Raw genomic sequence first — 23,789 nt, forward strand, 5'->3', positions numbered from 1 at the left:
CTCGTCTCTCTCTCTCTCTGCCTCTCTCTCTCTGTCTCTCTCTCTCTCTCTGTCTCTCTCTCTCTCTCTCTCTCTATCTTCCTCTCTCTGTCGCTCTCTCTCTCTCTGCCTCTCTCTCTATCGCTCTCTCTCTCCCTCTCTATCTTCCTCTCTCTGTCTCCCTCTCTCTCTATCGCTCTCTCTATCTCTGTCTCTCCCTCTCTCTCTCCAGGCACCTGTTCTTCCTGCACGTTAAGGAGGACCTCCATCGGGGCCACCTGCGCATGTGTTCGGAGCGGGCCGAGGAGCTCAGTGCTCTGCTGGCCCAGGCCCAGTTCGGCAACTACAACCAGAACACCGCCAAGTACTGGTACAGCGAGCTCACCGGACACGAGCCCTGCCCCGACACCGTTAACAGGTGAGCGGAACAGAACACACACACACACACACACACACACACAGAGTATGTACGGTGGGGAGGCCTCATAACAGAGTCTCATAACAAAAATACAGAAAAAAGGCTTATTACATTACATTTTCACTTGACTGACGCTTTCATTTTATTCAAACCGACTTAATTATTATTTGTCAGGGTATTGGTTACAGTCCCAGGAGCAATGTGGGGTTAGGGGCCTTGCTCAAGGGCACTTCAGCCATGGATGGAGATGTAGGCAGAGGTCGGGGGGATACGAACCTGTAACCACTGATAGACCAACTCTCTAACCACTAGGCCACGGCTGCTTATACAGTAACGTTCTGTTTTACTGTAAGAACACATTTCTTGTCTCCTGGGTTAATGAGGCAAGCCAGAAACTTCTTATCTACACAGGTTCACAACCTGGTCTTTCATAACACACACACACACACACACACACACACACACACACACACACGCACACACGCAGGTTCACAACCTGGCCTTTCATAACGGACCCTTGTGGTCTTTACTCTTATCTGCCATCAGCTGACTCTGAACTAGGGTGACCATCTCCGTGACTGCAAAAAGGAGGAGACATTTTTGGACGTTCCTTAGGTGCAATTTCACTTAATGCATTTTAATCAATTAGGTGTCCAGCTTAATGCTGTGCCGGACGCCGGACAAGGCACTGAAAAGACAGTCGGTCTGTCCTAGAGACGTCCGTCTGGCCACCCTACTCTAAACTAGTAACCAACTAGACTAGAGCATCAGTGAACACCGCAGCCGAGTAGTCAAAAGTCGCCTGCTGCAGAGTTGACCAGAGCCAGTCTATAAAGATAGCTTTTCAGACCAGTTTGGTCATCTAAAAAAGGTTGGCAAGTCTGGTGACGTGTGTATTGCCTTTCACCTCCTTCTGTCATCAGGTATGAACAAGCAGTAGTATTCTGTTAATTTTACATTTTATACAGTAACACAGTGCATCGTAACTCAGCATAGAAAGCTCTGTGTGCTTCTCTTAGCAGCAATATGGTACATTTTAAATAGTTTGTGAGTGTAATAGGATTTCATTTATTCCACAGGTTTCATCTTATTATCTACATATATATCTACCGGTATTCATTCTTTGTGTTGGCTGTGATGTGTGTTTGTCTTGTGTGTCTCTGTGCCACCAGCAAAGCAAATTTTCCATTTCATATAAGTTTAATGGACAATAAAGAAGTCCAAGTCCAAGTTATACTTCAGTGGTGTTGGCCGCAACATGGCCCTTGTCCTTATCTGTTGTGACCCCTTTTATCACGGCCTTTATCGTGCTCAGTAATGGTGTCTGGTCATCTTTATGGTCTTCTATCAAATTACGTAATCGCGTTGGACTTTATTGGAGCCATTACGCGTGGCTCAGTCTCGATGGTCACTAGGTGAAAGTGCTCAGGGCAGTCATCAGCTGTCCAACTGATGGGGGCAAGAACCACAACACAAGCCTGCGTCGACACAATGAATAGCGATTCACATGAGGTTTTTTCCCCCTTATTTAACAAGAATTCTTTTCCAAATAATAATAATTTCCAAATCCAAATTTTCCGAAAGTAGAAAACCGCTATCATGTGTAGTGTTCAAAGGTCAAGCATAAACTTTCAAATGCACCAAGCCCACCCTTTCAACACCCATTCACCATTAAGCCTAATTTATGCTTTTTGGCACAGAGCCTCTGCGTCTCATATCTGTCCCTGCGCTTAGAGAAATCCTGACTATCCGTTGGACAGCTGCGAACAAAAATACTGAATCAAACCAAGATAATGCAAAACACGCCCACTCAATGCAAAAGCGTGTGCTGAAGTTGGGTCTCCTAAGGGAGCGTTGTCCCCTACTTCTTCTTCTCTTTTTGAGGTGTTTGCGCAAGACAGCGCTAAGCGGACTTCATTGATTCTCAACCTCAGGACTCCGACATAAAGTGGATACCGGAAAAGAAACAAAATGACGCTTCTTGTTAGATCCACCTTCTTTGCTGCGAAGGTCGCAGAGAATGGCCGCTGTGATTGGTTGTCTTGCTACTTCCTTGTTCTCTTGGCAGCATAACGCCGGTAGTTTGCGAGAGCAAATCTACCAATGCCTACCAATGTTTCAAATGTGGCTAGCGACTTGAGACCTCGTGCGCAGATGCATACCGGCAAAAGTGGTTAGCCACCAGACCCAAAGGACGCAGAGGCACAACTGTAATCGGCCCTTTAGCCCCAACCCAACAATTAATACACACCCACACGCACACCGTGAAACTAACTGTTTCTGTGTGCCTCTGTCCCACAGCATAATTGCGCGTCACCAGGCTCTGGCGGGCATGAGTGCGGCCTCAGTGGAGTACCAGTCCCTGCAGCTGGTGGCGTCGCTAGAGCACTATGGCGTGGAGTGGCACTGGGCGCGCGACGCGGAGGGACGCAGGCTGGCCATAGGGGTGGGCCCCGACGGCATCACCATCTGCAAGGACGACTTTAGCCTCGTCAACAGGTACATGCTTACGCACGCACACATACACACACACACACACACACACACACACACACACACACACACACCGCATGCACATGCACGCATACTGTATCTGCAAGGCTTTCAGCCAACAGGTGAATGCTTACGCGCACGCACGCACTCACACACACACACACACAAACGCACAGCACATGCACCTTCTGCAAGGAGAACTTAAGCCTTAATAGGTACACAAACGCACAGCACATGCACCTTCTGCAAGGAGAACTTAAGCCTTAAAAGGGATGGGCTTTGGAAATTAGCTTTTGGCTATAAATGCTATGATGCTTGCTGTGTGCAACCTACATGTTATGTATCAGTCCCTATCAAATAAACTAAACTAAACAGGTACACACACACACACACACACACACACACACACACACACACACACACACACACACACACACACACACACACACACCAGTTTGTGATTCCGTGGGTGAAGTTGACTTCTGCAGCTCATAGTGGTGCCTTTGTGATCCATTTGTGAACACGACTTCTGACCCGACAGCTGTGACTCCCTGGGGTTGCTTTTGATTGCCTGTGTGTTATGTGTGTGTGTCTTGCAGGGTCTTGTATCCCCTGATCCAGATTGCCACCCAATCAGGGAAGAGTGTTTACCTCACGGTTACCAAGGAGACCAGCGACAGCATCGTGCTGCTTTTCAAGCTCATCAGCAGCAGAGCAGCCAGCGGCCTGTACAGAGCAATCACAGAGACGCACGCTTTCTACAGGTACACACACACACACACACACACACACACACACACACACACACACACACACACACACACACACACACACACACACACAGAGCGACCTGTACAGACACACAGCGACCTGTACAGAGCAATCACAGAGACGCACGCTTTCTACAGGTACAGACACACACACACACACACAGCGGCCTGTACAGAGCAATCACAGAGACACACGCCTTCTACAGACACACACACACACACACAGCGGCCTGTACAGAGCAATCGCAGAGACACACACCTTCTACAGACACACACCCACACACACACAGCGGCCTGTACAAAGCAATCACCGAGACGCACGCCTTCTATAGGTACACACACACAGTGGCCTGTACACTGAGTCGCATGCCTTTTACACACATGCTCGCACATATTTGCATACATGCATTCCTCCATCCTTTTTTCATTATACATGGCAAAATAAATATGCAGGGTGTTACTAAGTACCAGAAGGTTTTTATTGCGGGCAGTACCCACTAATTTGTAGAACAGTGAACGTCCTAAATGAAGATTTTATTTGCAAAACGGTGTATCCAGCATTTTTGACTTTTGCACTTTATTATTGAAAATTACTGTTTAGAGGTCTTATCAAAATATTTGAATAGCAAGAATTCACACATACTGTAGGTGATAACATACTTTTTCAACCTATATAAAATGCATTTTGCAATGCAATGGAATGCCCAATACAAAAATGGCAATTTCTCAACATTCTACACAATGGAGATGCACTGTTTTGCAAATAAACTCTTATACAATGCAGTTTGTGAGAGGTTGCTCAGATGTTGACCTACAGACAGGCTGAAGTCCATTGAATGGTGCTATGTTTATAAGGACTTATCAGGCCTTATTGTGGCATGGTATCAATGTTGGATCAAGTCCATTGATAATCTTTTTAGATTAGTCTGATATTGAAATGACTAGCCTTGTAAATTACCTTGTCAACTACCTTGTAAAGGCATGCTTATTTCATCTGGAATCGCAATGTTGAATGTGGATAATGTCCACAAAAAGTTGTTGTGCCTAGTGGGGGAAACTATCGCTTTCTCCACGGAGGTGAGGCGTCAATGAAGAGCAAAAGCACAAGCACAAGTCGAGGATGGGAGTTTGGATAATGGAATGGAATCTGTGAGATTTTAATTTCCTTAATGGCTGAAAATGACAAAAATGATCTCAGTACAAAGGATGTACCGTATTGGCCCGAATATAAGACGTGGTTTTTGTTCTAAAAATAGTACTCTAAAAAGGGGGGTCGTCTTATTTCCGCGCGCTAGAGAAAAAAGTAAAAAAAAAATATATATATATTTTTAAACTTAACCTGAATTCGGCCATCAGCCTATGCTTCACAACAATGCCACAAAACTCAATAATGGATGGGTTAAGAGATTGTTTTGTCCATAGGCCTATCAAATTTGCAGATGCTTGTTTCGTTATGACAGTTGCACCGCACGTCTATCAACTGTCAATGTCAACGCGATGCGGACGACAGTGCAAGGGGAAAAACACAAGTCAATCGCGGCTTGTTGCTCTGCTTTTATTTGTGTTTGATTTTACAGTCTCATCAGGAAAGCTTTCTCTGGTCAGCCGATAACGCCACTAGAACTAAAGAAATGAAGGGTGATTTGACGAACAACCTGTAGGCTAAGTTTTGGATGCTGTCATAAGCCAATCAATGGTCATCTGTGTGTGCGCGACAAAGCGACGATATGCCTCGCAACGATGCAACAACACAGAATAATGGTTAGGGCAAGAGATTGTCTTGTTCATATAAAATCACTAGGAGTTTTACCCTTGGTACGAAATGAATATCAATCGGACTTTTAATGTCAACGTGGTCCTGATAGGCAGCGCATGGGTTTCAAGTGCAATGCGTCAATCTGCCTTTGGCCACGTTCGGTTTCTACAGTCCAACGGAAAACTTTGGATGAATAAAATGAACGGCGATTTGGCGAGACGGCTGGTGGTTAGATATTGCTGTCAACGAAGCATTTCGCAAAATCTGTGCATTGCACAATAGATTGCCTATCTCTACTGGACTGGTTGCCTGCCTGGCTGGCGCAGACTCTGAATGTAGGCTATGTTGCGTCGCACTTTAAACAGGCGGGCCCAGACGGCTGTAGCCTGTTACGGTGCCTATTGGCGCTTGACAGGTGAAGTGAGTAAAGAAAGGAAAAGGATATGAGTAGCCATCTGTGGTCTTATATCATGGAAATTCCATGAAAATTATATTGTGAAATTTGTTCTTTGTAAAAAGCCTCAGATTTTCCAACAAATTAAAAACTGCATTTTGAGAAAAGTTTCAAATGTGAAACAAAATTAAGTCTTCAAAAAAAAAATTTCCCCAAAACATGAGCCTGAAAATGGGGGGTCGTCTTATAATCAGGACCGTCTTATATTCGGGCTAATACGGTAATTACATTTTCAGCTGCTGTTGAGTTCAGGTATTTTTGGAGGAAGGAAAATACCGGTTGAAAATTGTATAGTTTATTCTGTTATGCCGTCAGTGGCAACATTCATGCAGCTAGATTTGTTAGTCAAGAGGGCTGGCACAGTAGACGTGTGTTCGCCAGAGGTTGATGAGCTCACATGATGGCATTGATCTTGTGACAGTGACTGGGCTCATGTGGCAGTTGGATATTGATGTTTTGACAAGCTCACGTGCCATGTTGGAGGCCCCTGTGTTGTGGTGGCACCGTGACAACCGTTTGGAATGTATGCATGCGTCAGCTGTTTGAGGGGTTCCATTGTGGCGTTCTAAGGGCAGGGTGCTAGACCCCTGCCCCCCCTTCCCTTTTGTTCTTGGGTCGCCCTCCACTGACCAATATCATTGAACCAGCTCAAGGCCCTTTGTGTATAGCTCTAGGACCTCTCCTGGTCTTGTGGACCTGTCCTCCCATATGACATCTGGCTTCATTCATGCATGGAGACTGAGGAAGTGGTGAAACGCACATGGGATGGGAGGACCGCTATGGCTCAGTGTTTAGCCAATATGTCTGTGTGCTGCCATGCCTGTGAAAGAAGACGAGCACAATCATATACACACACACACACGCACACGCACACGTCCCACACTTGTCATTCGTCCCTCCGATTAAGTGCATGTTCCTCTTTTCTTCCAGGTGTGACCCCACACATACACACACGCGCACGCACACACGCACACACACCGGTCACTCTCGCATACAAATGAATTGCTTTTTTCTCTCTCTTTCCCATCCTGTTCTTTTGTATGTGCGACACGGTAACCAGGGCGATGCTGATGCAATCATCAATTACAGCCGCAACTTTAAGAGACACATGCACACACCGGAGACACACCAGACACACACACACACACACACACACCACCTCGTGCTTGACTTGTGATTTTAACCAATTTTCCCCTCTCTCTGTATCTCAGGTGTGACACGGTGACCAGTGCGGTGATGATGCAGTACAGCCGTGACTTCAAGGGCCACCTGGCCTCGCTCTTCCTGAACGAGAGCATCGACCTGGGCAAGAAGTACGTCTTCGACATCCGCCGCACCTCCAAGGAGGTCTACGACCAGGCGCGCCGCGCCCTCTACAACGCCGGCATCGTGGACCTCATGCCCCACCACCACCACCAAGCACCCCTGACGGACGGAGACACAGACACCGACACCAGCGATGGAGGCGGCGGGGTCGGCGGCGGCGGCGGTGGTGGTGGTGAAGCGTCTTCCCCCTCCTCACGCCGTTGCAATTCACCCTCCGACCAGGAGGGTGCGCTGCAGGATTCTGACTGCAGCAGCAGTGGCGGTGGTGGTGTTGTTGGCGGTGGGTGTGTGGAGATGCGCGAGCTGCAGGAGCGTCTGCGTCGCCTCAAGGAGGCGCTGTTGTGCATGCTGTGCTGCGAGAGGCAGATTGACGCCGCGTTCTGCCCCTGTGGTCACATCGTCTGCTGCCAGGACTGCGCCGCTCGACTGGAGGTGAGATGCATGTGTGTGTGTGTCTGTGTGTGTGACAGTGTGGAAGCACGCACACACACCCCACCTTGTGTGCCTGTGCTTCAGTGACCAGTAATATGTAGGTTTTCCATGATGTGAGCCAGGGCTTGACACTGGCACCTGCCAATCAGCCAAATGCTGTAAAACTTGGCTGTGGCTAGTAAGTTTCAGTTTCAGTAGCCAATTTGACAGGTAGCTTATTCTTTGGTGTGACAAATCACAGTAGTAGCATCAATTGTTTGTATTCCAATGCAAGAGAAAAAAAAATGACAACAAAACTCTGGCTAGCAGAAAGGCTGATTGGCTAGTGACAATCAGTAGCCACTGTGGCCGGTGAGCAAAAAAAGTTAATGTCAAGCCCTGATGTTCGCATTAGACAAGCATTGCCGTGTGTGTGTGTGTGTGTGTGTACACACAGTTTGAGAGTTAAGTGTTCTCTGTGTGTTTGAAATGTTCAGTATGCTTGTGCAGTCTTCGTGCCTAAAGTTTTTTTTTTCTGTGTGCAGTGATCCGTGTTTACGTTTTGGATTATTTACTGTTCTGTTTGTGTAATATCCCTTGTGTGCCATGTTCTGCAGCATGTCCCGTGTTTCGTGTGTGTGTGTTGTGCTTAATGTCCCATGTGTGTTACGTCATGTATTTGCGCCTGAGACAAGATATTGAGCTGAAAGCTTTCACATCTGTGCTTGCGCGTGTTTTTGGCTGTGAACAGTGTGTTCTGTGTGTCGAGAGAAAGCGGGAGAGAGCGAGAGTGTGATGCATGTTGGGTGCTCTGTGTGTGACCTATTCTTATCTATGTATGCGACACTTGTCTTGTCTGTTTCCGCCAGCTGTGTGACTAAATGCTTGATCTCACGGCATACAGTACAGCGTCAATGTGTGGTCTTATCATGTGCGTGCGTGCGTGCGGTGCTTTGCATATGCTATATTCTTACCAGTGTGTGTCCTTTTCCTGTCTCCCCAACTGCCCATTTCCTGTGTGTATTGAGTGTACCGTGTGTGTGTGTTTTTGTCTTCTACAGCTAGAGAGGCTGTGAGTGTGTGCATGCTTGTTGAGATGTTGAGCTCTGCATAGTGTGTTCTGTGTGCGTGTTGAGTTCTCCGCGTTTCCTACATAGTGTCTGTGTGTGTGTGGCTGTATTCTTATCAGTTTGTGTTTTTTCTTTCTTCCTTGTCCTTGTCTCCGTCTACAGCTGTGTCCGGTGTGTCGTTCGGAGGTGGAGCACATCCAACACGTCTACCTGCCAACCTGCACCAGTCTCCTCAACCTCACCTCCTCCTCCAGCCCCCCGCCCCTCCCCCGACACTCGCAACACTCCAGCGGCGGCGGCGGCAGCGGCACCATCTCACGTCACCACACCCCTTCACACATGCACGACTATGGCACCAATGACAAGCTCTGCCCCACGTGAGCAGGAGAAGGTTGGGGTGTCCACCCACATGTGGCGAAACGAAATGAATCACCACCACATCAGCAATGTTATTTCACCAGCCCATCAGTAACGGGTTGAAATCAGAGTAAAAGTGATGCATCCTGATTGTAGAAGAGGGTTCTTGTGGCTTAATCCTTCTGGGTAAAGTCACTGGGCTCTTTTTTTTGTACTCTTGCTCTGAGTGAATTTACCCTCTCCTGTGAACACACGTGTTCTCTGGAATACCTTCCATTATACACATGGAAGCACATCTGGATCATCACACAGACCATAAACACTGAACAAGACGTGGACCACCATACGGTATGGACCATTAGCACTGCCACATGAACAGTAATGCAGCAATCACACTGCATCCACACCACCCACAGGTACCCCAACAATCAGCAATGTACTACACTGAAGACCAGCATGTTTCAAGTTAAAAATATAATTGGCCTTATTGGCCAGGACCTACGATGAGCGAGATCCACTGGAGGAAGGGGGACGGGCACTGTGGACATAGGCAGGCACCAATGACGAGACAGTTCCCCCTGCAGTTGTGCACCAATGAGAAGCTTGGGTGCGGCAGCCAGGGGCCAACAGAACATGTGCTGGGTCGCATGCTGTTGGTACGCTGGGGTTTTGTGCGTCTTGTATCGGCCGTCACCTACTTATCTTTGTCCTAACACCTCTGTAACACTACTTAACCCCCCACACCCCTTTTATGTGTTTCAAATCCAGTAATGCATCACGTGTCTCCTGTTGTCAGTAATGCAGGATGTCTGTTTGGTGTTCCATGAGTGATGCATATTGTGTCGATTTTGTCTCTCAGTTGATCTGAAGACCTCTCGTTTTGAGGTGTGTATTTTCGTGTTCTGTCACCTCCAGTATGCAGATTATACTTGTTATTATAACCAATATTTTTGGCGCCTAGCCTGACACTTTTTATATGAGAGAGAAGACAAAAAAACCTTGATTTATTTTAAAGAAGTAGCGGAGATTTATTTATCTGAATTTTAATGACGTCTATATTATATTATATCTTTATTATATTGTGAATTTGAAGTGGAATGGACTGCAGGGTTGTTGTTGCTAAGCGCCCACTCTTTAGCCTATTCCAGAGCACCCCTACAGAAGCGCCACACTCTTCAAGGCCCGTGATTGGTCGACGAGTGACCTTAACTGTACCAAGGCCCTTGATTGGTCAGCTACTGACCTTTCCTGTGTGTTGTCAAGACTACTGGAGGAGTAAAGTGCAGTGCAAGCTGTTTTGGAAAGCTTTAGTGTTTTTTGTTTTTATTATATTTTTTTAAAGATTCGTTTAATTATTAATATAATTACTTGTTGAAATGAGGAACAATTATTTAAAACGCAAGTCACTTTATGAGGTTTCCTAAGTGAGCTATTTGTAGGACTGCCTTAATGTAGCAATCACGGTGTGTTCATTTTAGTATGCATCTTTTTTTGTTTTGCACAGGTTATTGTTGTTTGATAGAAGGCTATGATGACCACGATAAGAAAGATATTTTATTTACTGCCAATTATGCGGTTACTGCAGGGAAAGGAAGGGTTTGTTCAAAAAGGGTTTGTTTCTGCGCAAAATCTGCTGTGGAAATGTAAATATAACCTTTTATCTTTTATATATTGTATTTCTTTGAATGACAGAGCTATTAATAAAGCTGACTATTTGTTTTTACACAAGTCTCGCTATTGTGCTTTTTCTATGTCCTTGAAACGTGCGTCTCGAAGGCCCAGGCCCTCGACTAGAGCAAAAGAAAATAAGCAGTCTAGATGAAGAGGTTCAAATGCCGTGGCTGGCCATGTGAAACACAACGTTTAACAAAAGCCTTCCTACTCCTGTAGGGACATGGTGGCCTAGATATCCACAGAAACACGTGTAGAGCATGAAAAAAGCATGACGTGACTGATAAAAGATTTTAAGAACTGGCGTGTAAAAATCAATGAGTAATTTGAACCATTTCAGTGGACATTTATACAAAAAGGACTTGAACTGTGCCTAATCATGAGCATGTAACTCAAGTCAAGTGATTTCTACCACTGAACAAACCAAGACTTTTTTTTAAACACTCCTTACGAGCAGTGCCTCTTGACCTTTTCACTATTTTTGTATAGTTTATTTATATGGAGACAGATGCTAGATAAACTGTACAATGGCTAGCTGATGAATGTGGTGTTTCCGATGTGTGCACACTTATAAAGTAAATGCATGGATACTCTTCTACCCCAGCTACCCCAAGAATTGGTCTTGCTTTACATTTTTCACAAAGGTTACATAAATACAGCATGTCCCTTTGCTTTCACAACCAAAACTGTTATGCCATTTTAATGAGCTAAAAGCGGCACTTTTTTTACTTGCCATTTCAGTGGACAGTAATTCTCAAACACATTTCCAGTGGCGGGATTTGACTTAAATGGCCTCTCTCTCTTGCACCACAAGGCTTACATTCTTACAGCATAACTTAAGCACTGTGTTCATAAACACCCTCAGAGAAGAATGCAGGCTTAGACAAGATGTTTTCCCTCTACAGTTTGTTGTGCCTGAAGTTCACTCAACCTACAGAGTATACATGGGGTCTTTTTTTGTTTATAAACACAGTGTTGTGAGGAGGGGCAAGACACTGGCAGCCAACCACGTGAGCTAATGTTTTGACCGACAGCGGTTTCCAACAATCAGAGGTTGAGTTGTGTGCAGCCAGTGTCGCGCAGCCAGTGTCGCACAGCCAGGGGAAAACAAAATTAGAACCCGTATACTACCGGTATCTGTAGTCGTTGTACAACAGTATAGGGCAGCCATTCCCAAACTTCAGAATACCAGGACCCACTTTGAAATGTGAGAAATTTCAGCAGCCCACCAAACCATAGTCCCTTATCAGACACCGTCCCACCATTGGGTCGTTGTAGTAGTCACTGAAAAAACTTAACTACCATACTGTAGTACTACACCACTATTACAGTGCACAGGGCCTTTAGTAATACATTACGACTCAGTCATTGCCATTCTGGAAACTGCTAACTTATAGCAGGGGTATTATCTTAAGGGGTTAAATTACAATTTGATATACAAGACTACTTTCCAAAAGAGACATCAACTTAACATGATCCTGGAAAAAAAAATCAATTGGTTTGTATTATTATATTTCCCAATTTTTTCAACCGTGTCTCATTAGTATATTTTATACATGCAGGACATTTATTAAAATCGGATTGTAAAAATTGAAGATGTATTTTAAGGATCTCTCATGACCCACCTGCAGTGTCACCAAGGCCCAAATAAAAGTCATCTGAAAGAACTTTACTCAGGGTTGACTTTTCAAATAGGAAAAAAAAAAACTTTCTTCAGCACATGAACAATGCATTGGAGTGAAAGTATTACGATACGACGAAATGATACAATGTCACTTTCTTGTTAGTTTTCACTAAAATTCATTTTGCATCCCTGAACAAGAGATTGCAATCAATGTAAATATGTGAATTTTCTTAGGCGTCACTTTTAATTATTTAAACCTCTGAGGGTGCTGGCCCAAATTTCAAATTCAATGTTTCAAGAAGGAGGCCGCACCTTGCATATTAGTGTTTCTTATTGCAATAAAAAACACTAATATGCAAGGTGCGGCCTCCTTCTTGAAACAATCAATTTAAATATGTTATGAAGTAATAGGAAAAAGCAATGCTCCTATAAAGTGTAAATGCTGCACTCTCATTCTTAAGTAGGGCATTTGAGAGGCTCTACCTATATTGTTATACATCTCTCATTCTACTACATTGTCTGTTGTGTTTTCCTCCTATTCTCCCAGCGCTTTGTGAGTGGGTCAGGATGGGGGTGTGTATCTAAAGTCAACACTGCTGCTCGGAGCTGCACAGTCAGGTTGGGGGGGTGGGTGTTGTTGTCATCCTCCTCCACCCCCACATGTGCTCCACATTCCTCCATACTAGCCCTCATCTCGGGAGCCGGGACGTGTTTTGTAATGTGAGACTGGTGTGCAGCAGTAGGAGATTCCACTGTGAGTGAGTGAGTGAGACTGTTGGATATACTCCAACACTGCAGGGGGCATAATAACATTGTTTACCTTGAAAGGGTGCGGCGGGCAAATACTTCGAGGTGAAAAACAATGTGAGTAGGATGTATAGGCGGGACGAAAACACGTGGGTACTGTTATGTAAGTGGCTAATTGGTTTGACATTTTGTTATGTACTCTATGTACTTTATTGGTTAGGCCAGTGGTTCTCAACCTTTTTTGAACAAATGCCTCCTTGGCCTCATCACAAGCCTCCCAACGCCCCCTTGACCTCATCATAGTCTGACAAGACCCCCATAGTATTAAAAAATTAAATGGATTAATGCCCCTCAATGGTAACTAAGCACCGCCGCTTCTCAGCTGTATCCTTCTCAAATCCCCCCTAGAGCTCCCCAACACCCCCTGGGTGTTTTTTTTTTTTTTACAGTTCCATGATGTCAACACCAGATGCAAAACCATCTTTCCATCAAGCCTTAGATAGTATTTAAAATGGTTAAGATCGATCTCCAGGGGGCGCTGTGACACAGCGCGCTATACGGCTCTGGCGCGCTAAGCCCCCCACATTTGGGCTTGCATGCCCATGCGGGCCCCGGTCATTTCCCTGCCCTGCCCCATCTCTCTCTCCCAATAGTTTCCTGTCTACTCTCATACTCCTGTAATAATAAAGGCCAGTTTCAATGATCAGCATAGTTACAGTACCTTTTTTGACCATTTCCTGCATAGTGTACCTTTAAGATCGATCTCCACAAGGAGAAAATTAATAGACAGTTCCCAGACTATATCTCACTTGATGATACAGTCTGGTGATGGCCAGGCTATGTGCTTTATTGACATTTTATCAACTGGCCACAAGGGGGCACCACAGGGCTTTAAGAGAGGCCTCTCACGTGGTTGTGCATCCAGTACAGCTTTTGAGTGACACAGTACAGTTCTTACACCATTTTCCCAGCCTTTATTGTCTTGCGTACCTCCCAAGGCTCTTTTGCCATAGCATAAACCCCTCACTAATGTTCTTCATCCTGAATGAGACGTACGTACCCCCTCCCTCCCTCCCTCTACCCAAAGAGGATGGATGGCATAACGTTACATCCATCCTCTTTGCTATCCCTCTCCTGCTGTCTTTTTGAATGAGGCAGCAAAGGCTGAGGTAGAGAGTAGTACGGCTATGTTCCCAGTTTTCATGAAAACAAATAGGGCTACAGTGTGTGGTGGAATAGAAGATTTTTAGAAGTAGATATATTTTCCTGTTGACTTGCAGAATGAAATGGGGATGGGGATTCACCAGAATCAAAAGTGGAAGTAGGTGCTGGTGGTGTTTCATGAGTACTCAAACTTAGATTTGAAATTGTGAAATCTTCTAGCATTGCTTTGTTTCACATGTTGAAGCTTATATCTGAAGCTCATATCTGATGTCATATTTGGTAAAAGTGACAAGTTCCCATGTTGTGAATTCATGGCACCTGCACGATCAGCTTGTAATATAGGCCTACTGCCATCTTTTGGTCATTCGTTGAAACAAACACGCATGCACAAGCGCACGCATGCAGGCACGCACACACACTCACACAACGGATGAACTAACCAACACATCCACTGTATAGGCGGTATAGGCAGTGACCAGCATTCTCCAGCAGGTCATGGATAAGCGGTTAGCGTGTCAGACTTGTAGCCCAAAGACGGTTCGACTAAGGTAGTATTCAAGGTACTCAAGGTAATATTACTAAATACAAGTTGCCAACTTCCACTTTAAAGCACATTGAATCTGTTTTATCATATAAGGTGCTATATACGTATATAGATATCACTTGACTTGAGTTCCAATGTAATCATGCCCTAATAGTCCCTTTCACTCCCTCCAAACATGCCATGTGTGCCATACTGAGCACAATGTGGGGGCAAGAGGCAGAGCTGGACTGGGATAAAAAATCAGGCCGAGCATTTTCAGCGAAGACCGGTCCACCAGGCATTGAGAGAGGCAATGAAGCCTGTGACAACATTTTTTATACCACAACAGCCAAAATTAATCTTTAAATCTGACTCGGAGAGGTCAGCTGTAGCGGCATGAGGACTGATACCACTACATTGAGGGGAGGCCCAGGCCAAAATCGTCAATAGTCCACCAGGCAAATGCCCTGTATGCCCAATCCAGCTATGGAAAGAGGTTAGCATCATTAAAAAAGCATCTGGTCTCTTCTTATGTTATGGTTGTTCTTTATGATTTTTCACATCATCTGACTGGAAGTTGGTGCCAGAGCTTATGTAGCAGTTAAAGGCTGCTTCACCACTTTGTTTTGTTAGCACATACGTATTACCATCAAGTTTTTCTCCCATGAGAAGACCTAGTTGGTGCATGCAGCTGAAACTTATCCAGGTGTCTGGATCCCATCCCAGTTAAAGATCTTTAAGGTCACCATTTATGTGTAAATGGAGTTGGCAAGATATCTCTCTCTCTCTCTCTCTCTCTCTCTCTCTCTCTCTCTCTCTCTCTCTCTCTCTCTCTCTCTCTCTCTCTCTCTCTCTCTCTCTCTCTCTCTCTCTCTCTCTCTCTCTCTCTCTCTAGACTGACTTGACATGTTCCTTTTTGCACCTTGACCTGATCTGCAGCGACATTAGAGGAGGAGACAAAACTGTAAATTAATAATGATTTACAGATCAACCTGCTGCTCCCTCTCCCTCTGTCTCATTTGGGGAATTAAGGCTTGAGTACAGAGGGCAGCTTTTTTGAACAGGTATGTGACACTTTTGATTAAACAGAAGATATTGTTCTTGTGTTGAACTTCTCAAAGAATGAACTGTGGATGTTTTGTATTAAAATATGTGTAGACTTAAAACTTTGAGAGTGTTTGTTATTCCACTAAATCAGGGTTTCCCAAAGTGGGGTGCGTGCACCCTGCCATAAGGGGGTGCATGAGCTGAATAGAGCAATGGCTGATATGTGTGTTTTCATACAGAATTCATGAACATTATGTAGTTTTTAATTGTTTGGTGAATTGCATGCTTGAAGGGTCCATCTGAAGTGTAATTTATAACTCCTAGACTTGTAATAATGGCAGAAATAACGTCAGGGCTATTGGAAATGAGGATTGCCCAAAATGTGTGGCTGTGCAACATTCGCTTAGGGGGTGCGCGAACGACATTGAAATGTAAAAAGGGGTGCGCAGGGGGAAAAGTTTGGGAACCCCTGCACTAAGTCAAAAGTGAAAGTAAATGAGATGCAACAGGTGTCAGGTGCTGGTGTTTCATGAGTACTCAAACTTTGATTTAAAATTATGGTGTTTTCTTGCCCTGTTTTGTATCACATGTTCAAGCTAAGTTGATCCGTTGTCATATTTGGTGAAAGAGATGAGTCCCCCTTTTATGAATTCATATCACCTGAATGATCAGTTAGATTACAGTAATCACATGCGTTCATCTAGTGGTTATTAGTTGTACTGTAACACAACACACACACACACACACGCACGCACGCACGCACGCACGCACGCGCACACACACACACACACACACACACACACACACACACACACACACACACACACACACACACACACACACACACACACACACACACACACACACACACACACACACACACACACACACACACACACACACACACACACACACGTTTGTGCTTCTAGTTCAAGGTGAAATTGAAATGGCAGTGAAGATGTGTTCTGTTCATTCATCAGTGTATGAGCAGCGTAGTGATCAGCAGTGACCTTAGAACATCTTAGAAGTGAATCTGATGGAATAGAGTGGACTTTATACACATGAATGAATGAATGAATGAATGAATGAATGAATGAATGAATGAATGAATGAATGAATGAATGATTTTGAATGATTATATTTGACATATTTAGTTCATATCTATCAAATAAATAAATACAGGATTGAGTTTCACATAAACCGCAACACATAGGCCTACTTAAATAAAATAAAAAAAACGACTGAGATTCAGGATAGCACAATAAAGCTCGGAAGCTTATTTCCATTGTGGGCCTTGGTGTTTTGTGGTGTTAATGGCAGCAGTTGTTAAAATGACAAGAGTAACACTGGGACCAAACTAAAACTATACACATGACCATGGTTTTCTGTATTATCTTGTAAAGGACACCATGGCATCAAAGCTCGAAGGCGATCTTACCTGTCCTGTGTGCCGAGTCATCTACAAGGATCCTGTCATACTGACGTGTGCTCACAGTGTGTGTAAGGCCTGTCTGCAGCAGTTCTGGGAGAAGAAAGGATCCAGAGAATGCCCCTCCTGCAGGAGGAAATGCTCAAAAGACTTGCATCTTCCCAACATGGCGTTAAGAAACCTGTGCGAGTCCTTCTTACAGGAAAGGAGTCAGAGAGCTTCAGCAGGGTCTGAGGTGATCTGCCTTCAGCACAGTGAGAAACTCAAGCTCTTCTGTCTGGACGATAAAGAAACTGTGTGTTTGATCTGTCGAGACTCAAAGAAACATCAAAATCACAAGTTCAGTCCCGTAGATGAAGCAGCACTTGAACGCAAGGTGAGAATCTATTAATATTGTGTCCGGTAACTTAAGTTGTAAGAAATTATTATTTTTAAAACATGCAACACCCCCCCCCCCAAAAAAAAAAACCCCAACCAACCAAACAAACAAACAAACAAAAACTAAACAAAACAAAACAAAACAGCATTTCCACAAGGGCCTTGGCCCACCCTGGCCCCTATCGAAACCGGCAGACTCAACTCCTTTAATAAGTTAGCAAATATTAAAGGAGTTTTTTTTCTTATTCTTCAGCCTTTTCCGAGATCCTGGTCGTTGTAATGGGGGCAGCTGTTTGTTTACATTTCAAAAATGTGCCTATGTTCATTTAAAAAAAAACATGTAAACAAAAGCTGCCCCCATTAGAAGAGCTCATATCTTGGAACGGGCTGAGCCGAAAAATGTGGCATCACCGGGTACTGACAAGTCAAGGGTAGCGGGAGCAATACAACAGCATATTGAAATTGACGGAAGTGGTCCTTTAACACTGTGACCTAAAGTAGTGTTCATTCTTTTCAGGGGGAGCTCAAGATCAAACTGCATTCCTTAAAGGTGAAACTGAAGGCATTTGAAGAAGTGAAACTCCTCTGTGACCAAACAGCTGCTCACAATAAGGTGAAACATGGATAAGTACATTAAGGAAGTTGTGTTTTGTTGATGTTAATAACATTTTTATGTGATCAAAAGAAAACATTTTATATTCATTGCAGATTAATTTGAAATTCACCTGACCAGTGCACATACAGGGCCGTAACCAGACATTTTCAAATACCGAGGTCAAACACTGTGCGCTTTACTTCATACATTTAGAATGCTTCAAACACTTAAGTCTAACTCTTAAATTGTTGTCATTAATCACTGCCTTGAGGATAAATGGGGGTGGCGTATATAGACTGAATTTATCATTGTTGATCATATATCGATTTTCAACATAGATACATTTTACATTACTGAAAAAAAATACAGAGGACATGACCTCTGACCTCAATGGTAGTTACGGCCATGATCCCATATCCCTCATCTACAGTAGGTAACACATTCCCTTTGTGCTTGTAGAGTCAGGTCCATAACACTGAGAAGCAGATCAATGAGGAGTTTGAGAAGCTTCACCAGTTTCTGCGAGATGAAGAGGCAGCCAGGATAGCTGCACTGAGGGAGGAAGAGGTGCAGAAGAGTCAGATGATGAAGGAGAAGATCGAGAAGATGAGGAGAGAGATCTCATCTCTATCAGAATCAATCAGAGCCATAGAAGAGGAGATGAAAGCTGATGATGTCACATTCCTCCAGGTACAGGTTACTTTCCGTCTTAATGGGTCATTCCATATCAATTCACAAGATTCCAGACTCTCCCCAGGGGATCCTCTTTGCCTGATTTTTCAAAGGTACAGGTATACGGTACTTTTGGTGAAAGAAGTTGGAGCTTCTTTTGGTTTGGGAAATGAGGCCCTCCACAGTTTGGGTACCACGTTCACTTTTTGAGCCCAGGAATCTGTTGGCATCAAACTATTAAAACTCTGGGAAATAGACGAGGCTGTGTGTCTCAAACATGTTTATAGGCATAGGCACACAATGATATGTGCTATATCTTTTATTCCTGAATCTCCCTGACGGCTCTGTGTTTGTTCAATAGTTACTGTGGTAAACAGAGCTGTTAGTAAAAAGGAAATCAAAAGATTACTTCACAGACTGAGAAGATTACAGAATAATAAGGCCTATATAATACAGAGGGGCATTCATGTGTCTATGACATTACTTGTTAAGTGTGTGGCACAGCGTTGAAAGGTGTGGTATTGATGAATGCAAATCACAATATTAAAAAAAAACAATAAATAACAATGTTCTCTTTCTTTCCAGAACTACAAGAGCATGTTGAAAAGGTGAGTGATATGGCTCCTGTCTATGTCATCTTTATATTCTGAACCCAGACACACAGCAGCACTGACTCCTGAATGTCATTCCAGAGCCCAGCGCACACAGCAGGATCCAGAGAGGCTTTCAGGAACTCTGATCAATGTGGCAAAGCACCTGGGCAACCTGAAGTTCAGAGTCTGGGAGAAGATGCAGGAGATTGTTCAATTCAGTGAGAACACACACACACACACACACACACACACGCACACGCGCACTCGCACACACACACACACACACACACACACACACACACACACACACACACACACACACACACACACACACACACACTTACATTATAACATGAGAGGATCATGACAGCAAACATTTCCCCCCCCAAAAATATTTGTTTTGGCCATTTCTAGCCTTAGTTGAGGACAGTGAAGATCAAGCATAAACACAGTATATTCACAGCATAAAGACATAAAACACCATCACTTTGTATCAAACCTTGTGCCACTCGCTCAGCTCATACATGTTTCCATCATTCACATCCCCATCCCATACACAAGATATAGTTTTCAGCTCGTGTGTGTGTTCTTCCTCTCTGCAGCCCCTGTTACTCTGGACCCCAACACTGCACACCCACAACTGATCATATCTGAGGATCTGACCAGTGTGAGGCTTGGTGGTGAGAGACAGCAGCTTCCTGGTAACCCAGAGAGATTTGACCTGGGTCGCTTTGTCCTGGGCTCAGAGGGTTTTAACTCAGGGACTCACGGCTGGGATGTGGAGGTTGGGGACAACACGTGGTGGACTGTAGGCATGATGGCCGAGTCTCTCCAGCATAAAGGAGACTCTAGATCTTTCAGTGGACGGTGGTATGTGTATTGCTATAATGGTACATACACAGCGCATGCCCCACCACAGCCCTCCACTGTCCTCACAGTGAGGCAGAAACTCCAGAGGATCAGAGTGCAGCTGGACTGGGACAGAGGAAAGATGTCATTCTCCAACCCTGATGATGGCACACATTTACACACCCTCACACACACTTTTACTGAGAGAGTGTTTCCAAGTGTTAGTACTGCCTGCAATGCCTGTCCTCTTCAGGTCAAATCAAGTCAAGTGTACTTTATTGTTAGCACAGAAGTTTGAAATTGTGTTTGACCAGTCTCCAATGTGCAGTTTAACTATGTAAAGGGACACTGTGCGGGATTTTTTTGTTGTTTATTTCCAGAATCCATGCTACTTGGACCATACTAGAAAATATTTGTTTATTACTTAGTAGACCTTCATGTAAATATCAAATTTGGTGGTGAGAGAGCAGCTTCCTGATAACCCAGAGAGATTTGATGAGTAGGCCTATCTGGGCTCTAAGGGCTTTAACTCAGGGACACATTGCTGGGAGGTTGGAGACAACACATGGTGGAATGTAGGTGTGATGACAGAGTCTCTCCAGAGGAAGGGGGACTTCACATCCTTGAATGGGCTGTGTACCGGTATGTCTTATTATGATGGTAAATATGGAGCGCATGCCCCACCACAGCCCCTCTTCTCACACTGAAGCAGAGACCCCAGATGATCAGAGTGCAGCTGGACTGGGACAGAGGAACACTGAAATTCACTGACCCTGATTCTAACACACACCTACACACCTCCACAACCACTTTCACAGAGACAGTGTTTCCATATTTTAATATTGCTTGTAATGTATGTCCTCTGAGGATGCTTCCAGTGAAGTCCTTAATAACAGTAGAGCAGCACAGATACTAGAGCGTAGTGTGTGTGTGTGTGTGTGTGTGTGTCCGTGCGCGTTCATAATGTAATTAAGGGTCAGGACCACCAATTCAGGGAGTGTTCAGTTCAAGTTCACCCAAATAATTATGATCTAGTTCATGAACTACAGGTTCGTTGAGCTAGTTCAGGTACAACCAGTGGTTGAGTTGTAAAATCAAAGCAGGGGGGTGGTCAGATATTAATTCTGATTATTGGGGGTTCGGGGGCTTCTCCCCTGAGAACATTTTGAAAATGTAGTTGTTAACAGTGCAATTTTAACACAGTGTCTAAAGAAGGGAGGCATATTTTTAGAGGGGAATGACTTTTGACCATTTTCATTAAGGGGGATGATTTTAGACCATTTTCATTGTTGGGGGGATGACATCCCCCCCTCATCCCCCTACAACTCGAGCCCTGTCCTCTAGGTGCACCTATCTGTAGCTCTCCTCATAGAGGTGTGAAGAACTGACACCACACATATACTGCAGTGTTCCCACATGGCATGCAAGCGTTTGGGTACGTCTTTGGGGAAATCATTCCATCACTTTATCTTTTAATGAGCTTTTGAATCTCAATTTTAATTTAGCATATGTCAAACATGTTCTTATTTGTTATTTGTTTTCAAATGAGTCTCGCTATTGACATTTTGTATTTGCTGATTTGATACATTTGTCATCGTCTCTCTCCTGACTCCTGGTAACTAGCACTTAGTGCTTTCAATTATCCCACTTGCTTACTCTGCTCTGCCTAATCACTACACCTGTGCTCTCTCTGCTCTGCTCAATTGATACACCTGTTCTCACTCTGCCTCCTCATTGGCCAGCCACCTGCACTGCATTCACTCTGCCATTAACCCCTGTATATAAAGCTCTTGTTCTCAGTTCCTCTTTGTCAGACCGTCTGCTAACTTGCACCCGATACCTGTTCGCTGGCTTTCAATCTCTGACTCCTGAACACCAACCTGGACCAACCTGATTCTGTACTTGATCTTCTGCCCTGGAAAACCCGACCTGCCTTCTGTTCAACGACCACCCTGATCTCCAACCCCGGTAAACCGACCAGCCATTCTATCTTCCGACCAACGATTACTGCCTGCCCCTGTCTGTACATCTGCACTGTTTAATTTGCCTTGTTTTGTGTGTGTTCCCCCCCAGGACTCCCGGACCCTCCACCACCAGTTCCATCGGACACATCTCTGTCTCTGGGGGGGGGGGCACACAAACGGGCTCCCGGACCCCTGCACTCTCCTAACTCCCTTTACCCTGAACCTCAATAAACTGTGAGAAACGTGACGCATTTGTGGTCCTCCTCTGTCTGGTCCTGACAGTACGGTCTGACCAGCATGGACCCAGCGCACGGTACATCCAACATGGAGACCTCCGACCCTGAGCCACCAACTGCCATGGAGCGACTGGAGCATGCAGAGGGAGAATTGCAACGAATGACTGGAGACATTAAATCACTGATTCAGCTTGGTCACCAGCAGCGCCAGCAGTTTGATCTGCATCGACAGGAGTTTCAACAGCAGCGACAGGAGTTTCAACATCAGCAAGACCAGCTAGCCCAGGTATTGCAAATACTTTCCCAACCTGACCTCTCCGCCCGTCCATGCTCCTGCTCCAGCTCATGCTCCCACTCCAGCTATGCCGGCCTCCGTACCTGCTCCGTCTGCACCACCTTTCCTTCTTGCTCCAGCACCTCTTCAGCACCCCATTGCCCAGCCCACAACATTCCAGTTCCAGTGGTCCCTCTCTTCAGGCTCCCGGTGCCCCAGAGCCGAGGATTGGCAACCCAGAACGCTTCGACGACGGTGACCATCGCCAAGTGAGGGCATTCTTAACCAGCTGCCGGCTCCAATTTTCACTACAGCCTAGAACCTTCGCCACAGAGGGTGCCAGAGTGGGGTACACCATCACACACACCTGACAGGCCGGGCTCGGCTGTGGGGAACCGCTGAGTTTGACAGACAGACACCAGCCTGTGCTTCTTTCGATGCCTTTTCTGAGGAGATGTTGAAAGTTTTCGACCTGGGCTCATCAACCTCTGAGGCATCCAGGGCCCTGATGACCATCCGCCAGGGGAACAGGACAGCGGCGGACTATTCCATTGACTTTCGCACCCTGGCGAGGCGCAGCTCCTGGAACGAAGCAGCACAGGTGGATGCTTTCCTCCAAGGCCTAGCAGACTACGTGAAGGATGAACTCGTTTCACACGACCAACCCCCCCCACACTCGATGAGGCCATCAGCCTTGCTGTTCGGATCGACCGTCGGATCCAGACCCGCCGACGGGAGAAGGGACGCTTCACCCAGCCCTCTGTCCGCACTCGGAGTGATTCCGCTGCTCTGCCCCCCGTCTCAGCTGCCCCCCAGAACCAACTAAACCAGCCCGAACCCATGGAGATAGGCCGTGCCTCTCTCACTCCAGCAGAGCGTCAGCGCCGCTTCACGTCAAACCTCTGTCTGTATTGCGGGGGTGAGAACCATCGAGTCGCCACCTGCCCAGCAAAAGCCGCAGCTCACCGGATGTAGGAGGGTTCCGGCTG

The 23,789-nt window shown here is 45.3% G+C and overlaps 2 protein-coding genes across 2 annotated transcripts in view; both read left to right on the forward strand.

The window, feature by feature from the left end:
- LOC134436355 (E3 ubiquitin-protein ligase MYLIP-A-like) overlaps positions 1 to 10,762 on the forward strand; it is a 29,818-nt gene extending 19,056 nt beyond the window's left edge. The window contains exons 3-7 of the mRNA XM_063185514.1: positions 212 to 397; positions 2,699 to 2,896; positions 3,490 to 3,654; positions 7,082 to 7,628; positions 8,840 to 10,762. Coding sequence (XP_063041584.1) covers positions 212 to 397; positions 2,699 to 2,896; positions 3,490 to 3,654; positions 7,082 to 7,628; positions 8,840 to 9,058 — 1,315 coding nt within the window. The 3' untranslated portion in view covers positions 9,059 to 10,762. The remainder of the gene's footprint in view (positions 1 to 211; positions 398 to 2,698; positions 2,897 to 3,489; positions 3,655 to 7,081; positions 7,629 to 8,839) is intronic.
- Positions 10,763 to 17,219: 6,457 nt separating this feature from the next.
- Positions 17,220 to 21,706, forward strand: LOC134436821 (zinc-binding protein A33-like). Its single transcript, XM_063186170.1, has 7 exons — positions 17,220 to 17,615; positions 18,135 to 18,230; positions 18,672 to 18,902; positions 19,470 to 19,492; positions 19,577 to 19,695; positions 20,080 to 20,285; positions 21,671 to 21,706. Exons 1-7 carry the CDS (start codon positions 17,220 to 17,222, stop codon positions 21,704 to 21,706), a joined length of 1,107 nt encoding a protein of 368 aa, XP_063042240.1.
- The last annotated feature ends 2,083 nt before the right edge of the window (positions 21,707 to 23,789 follow it).

This window comes from Engraulis encrasicolus, chromosome 20 (genome assembly GCF_034702125.1).
Source record: "Engraulis encrasicolus isolate BLACKSEA-1 chromosome 20, IST_EnEncr_1.0, whole genome shotgun sequence".
Taxonomy (NCBI): Eukaryota; Metazoa; Chordata; class Actinopteri; order Clupeiformes; family Engraulidae; genus Engraulis; species Engraulis encrasicolus.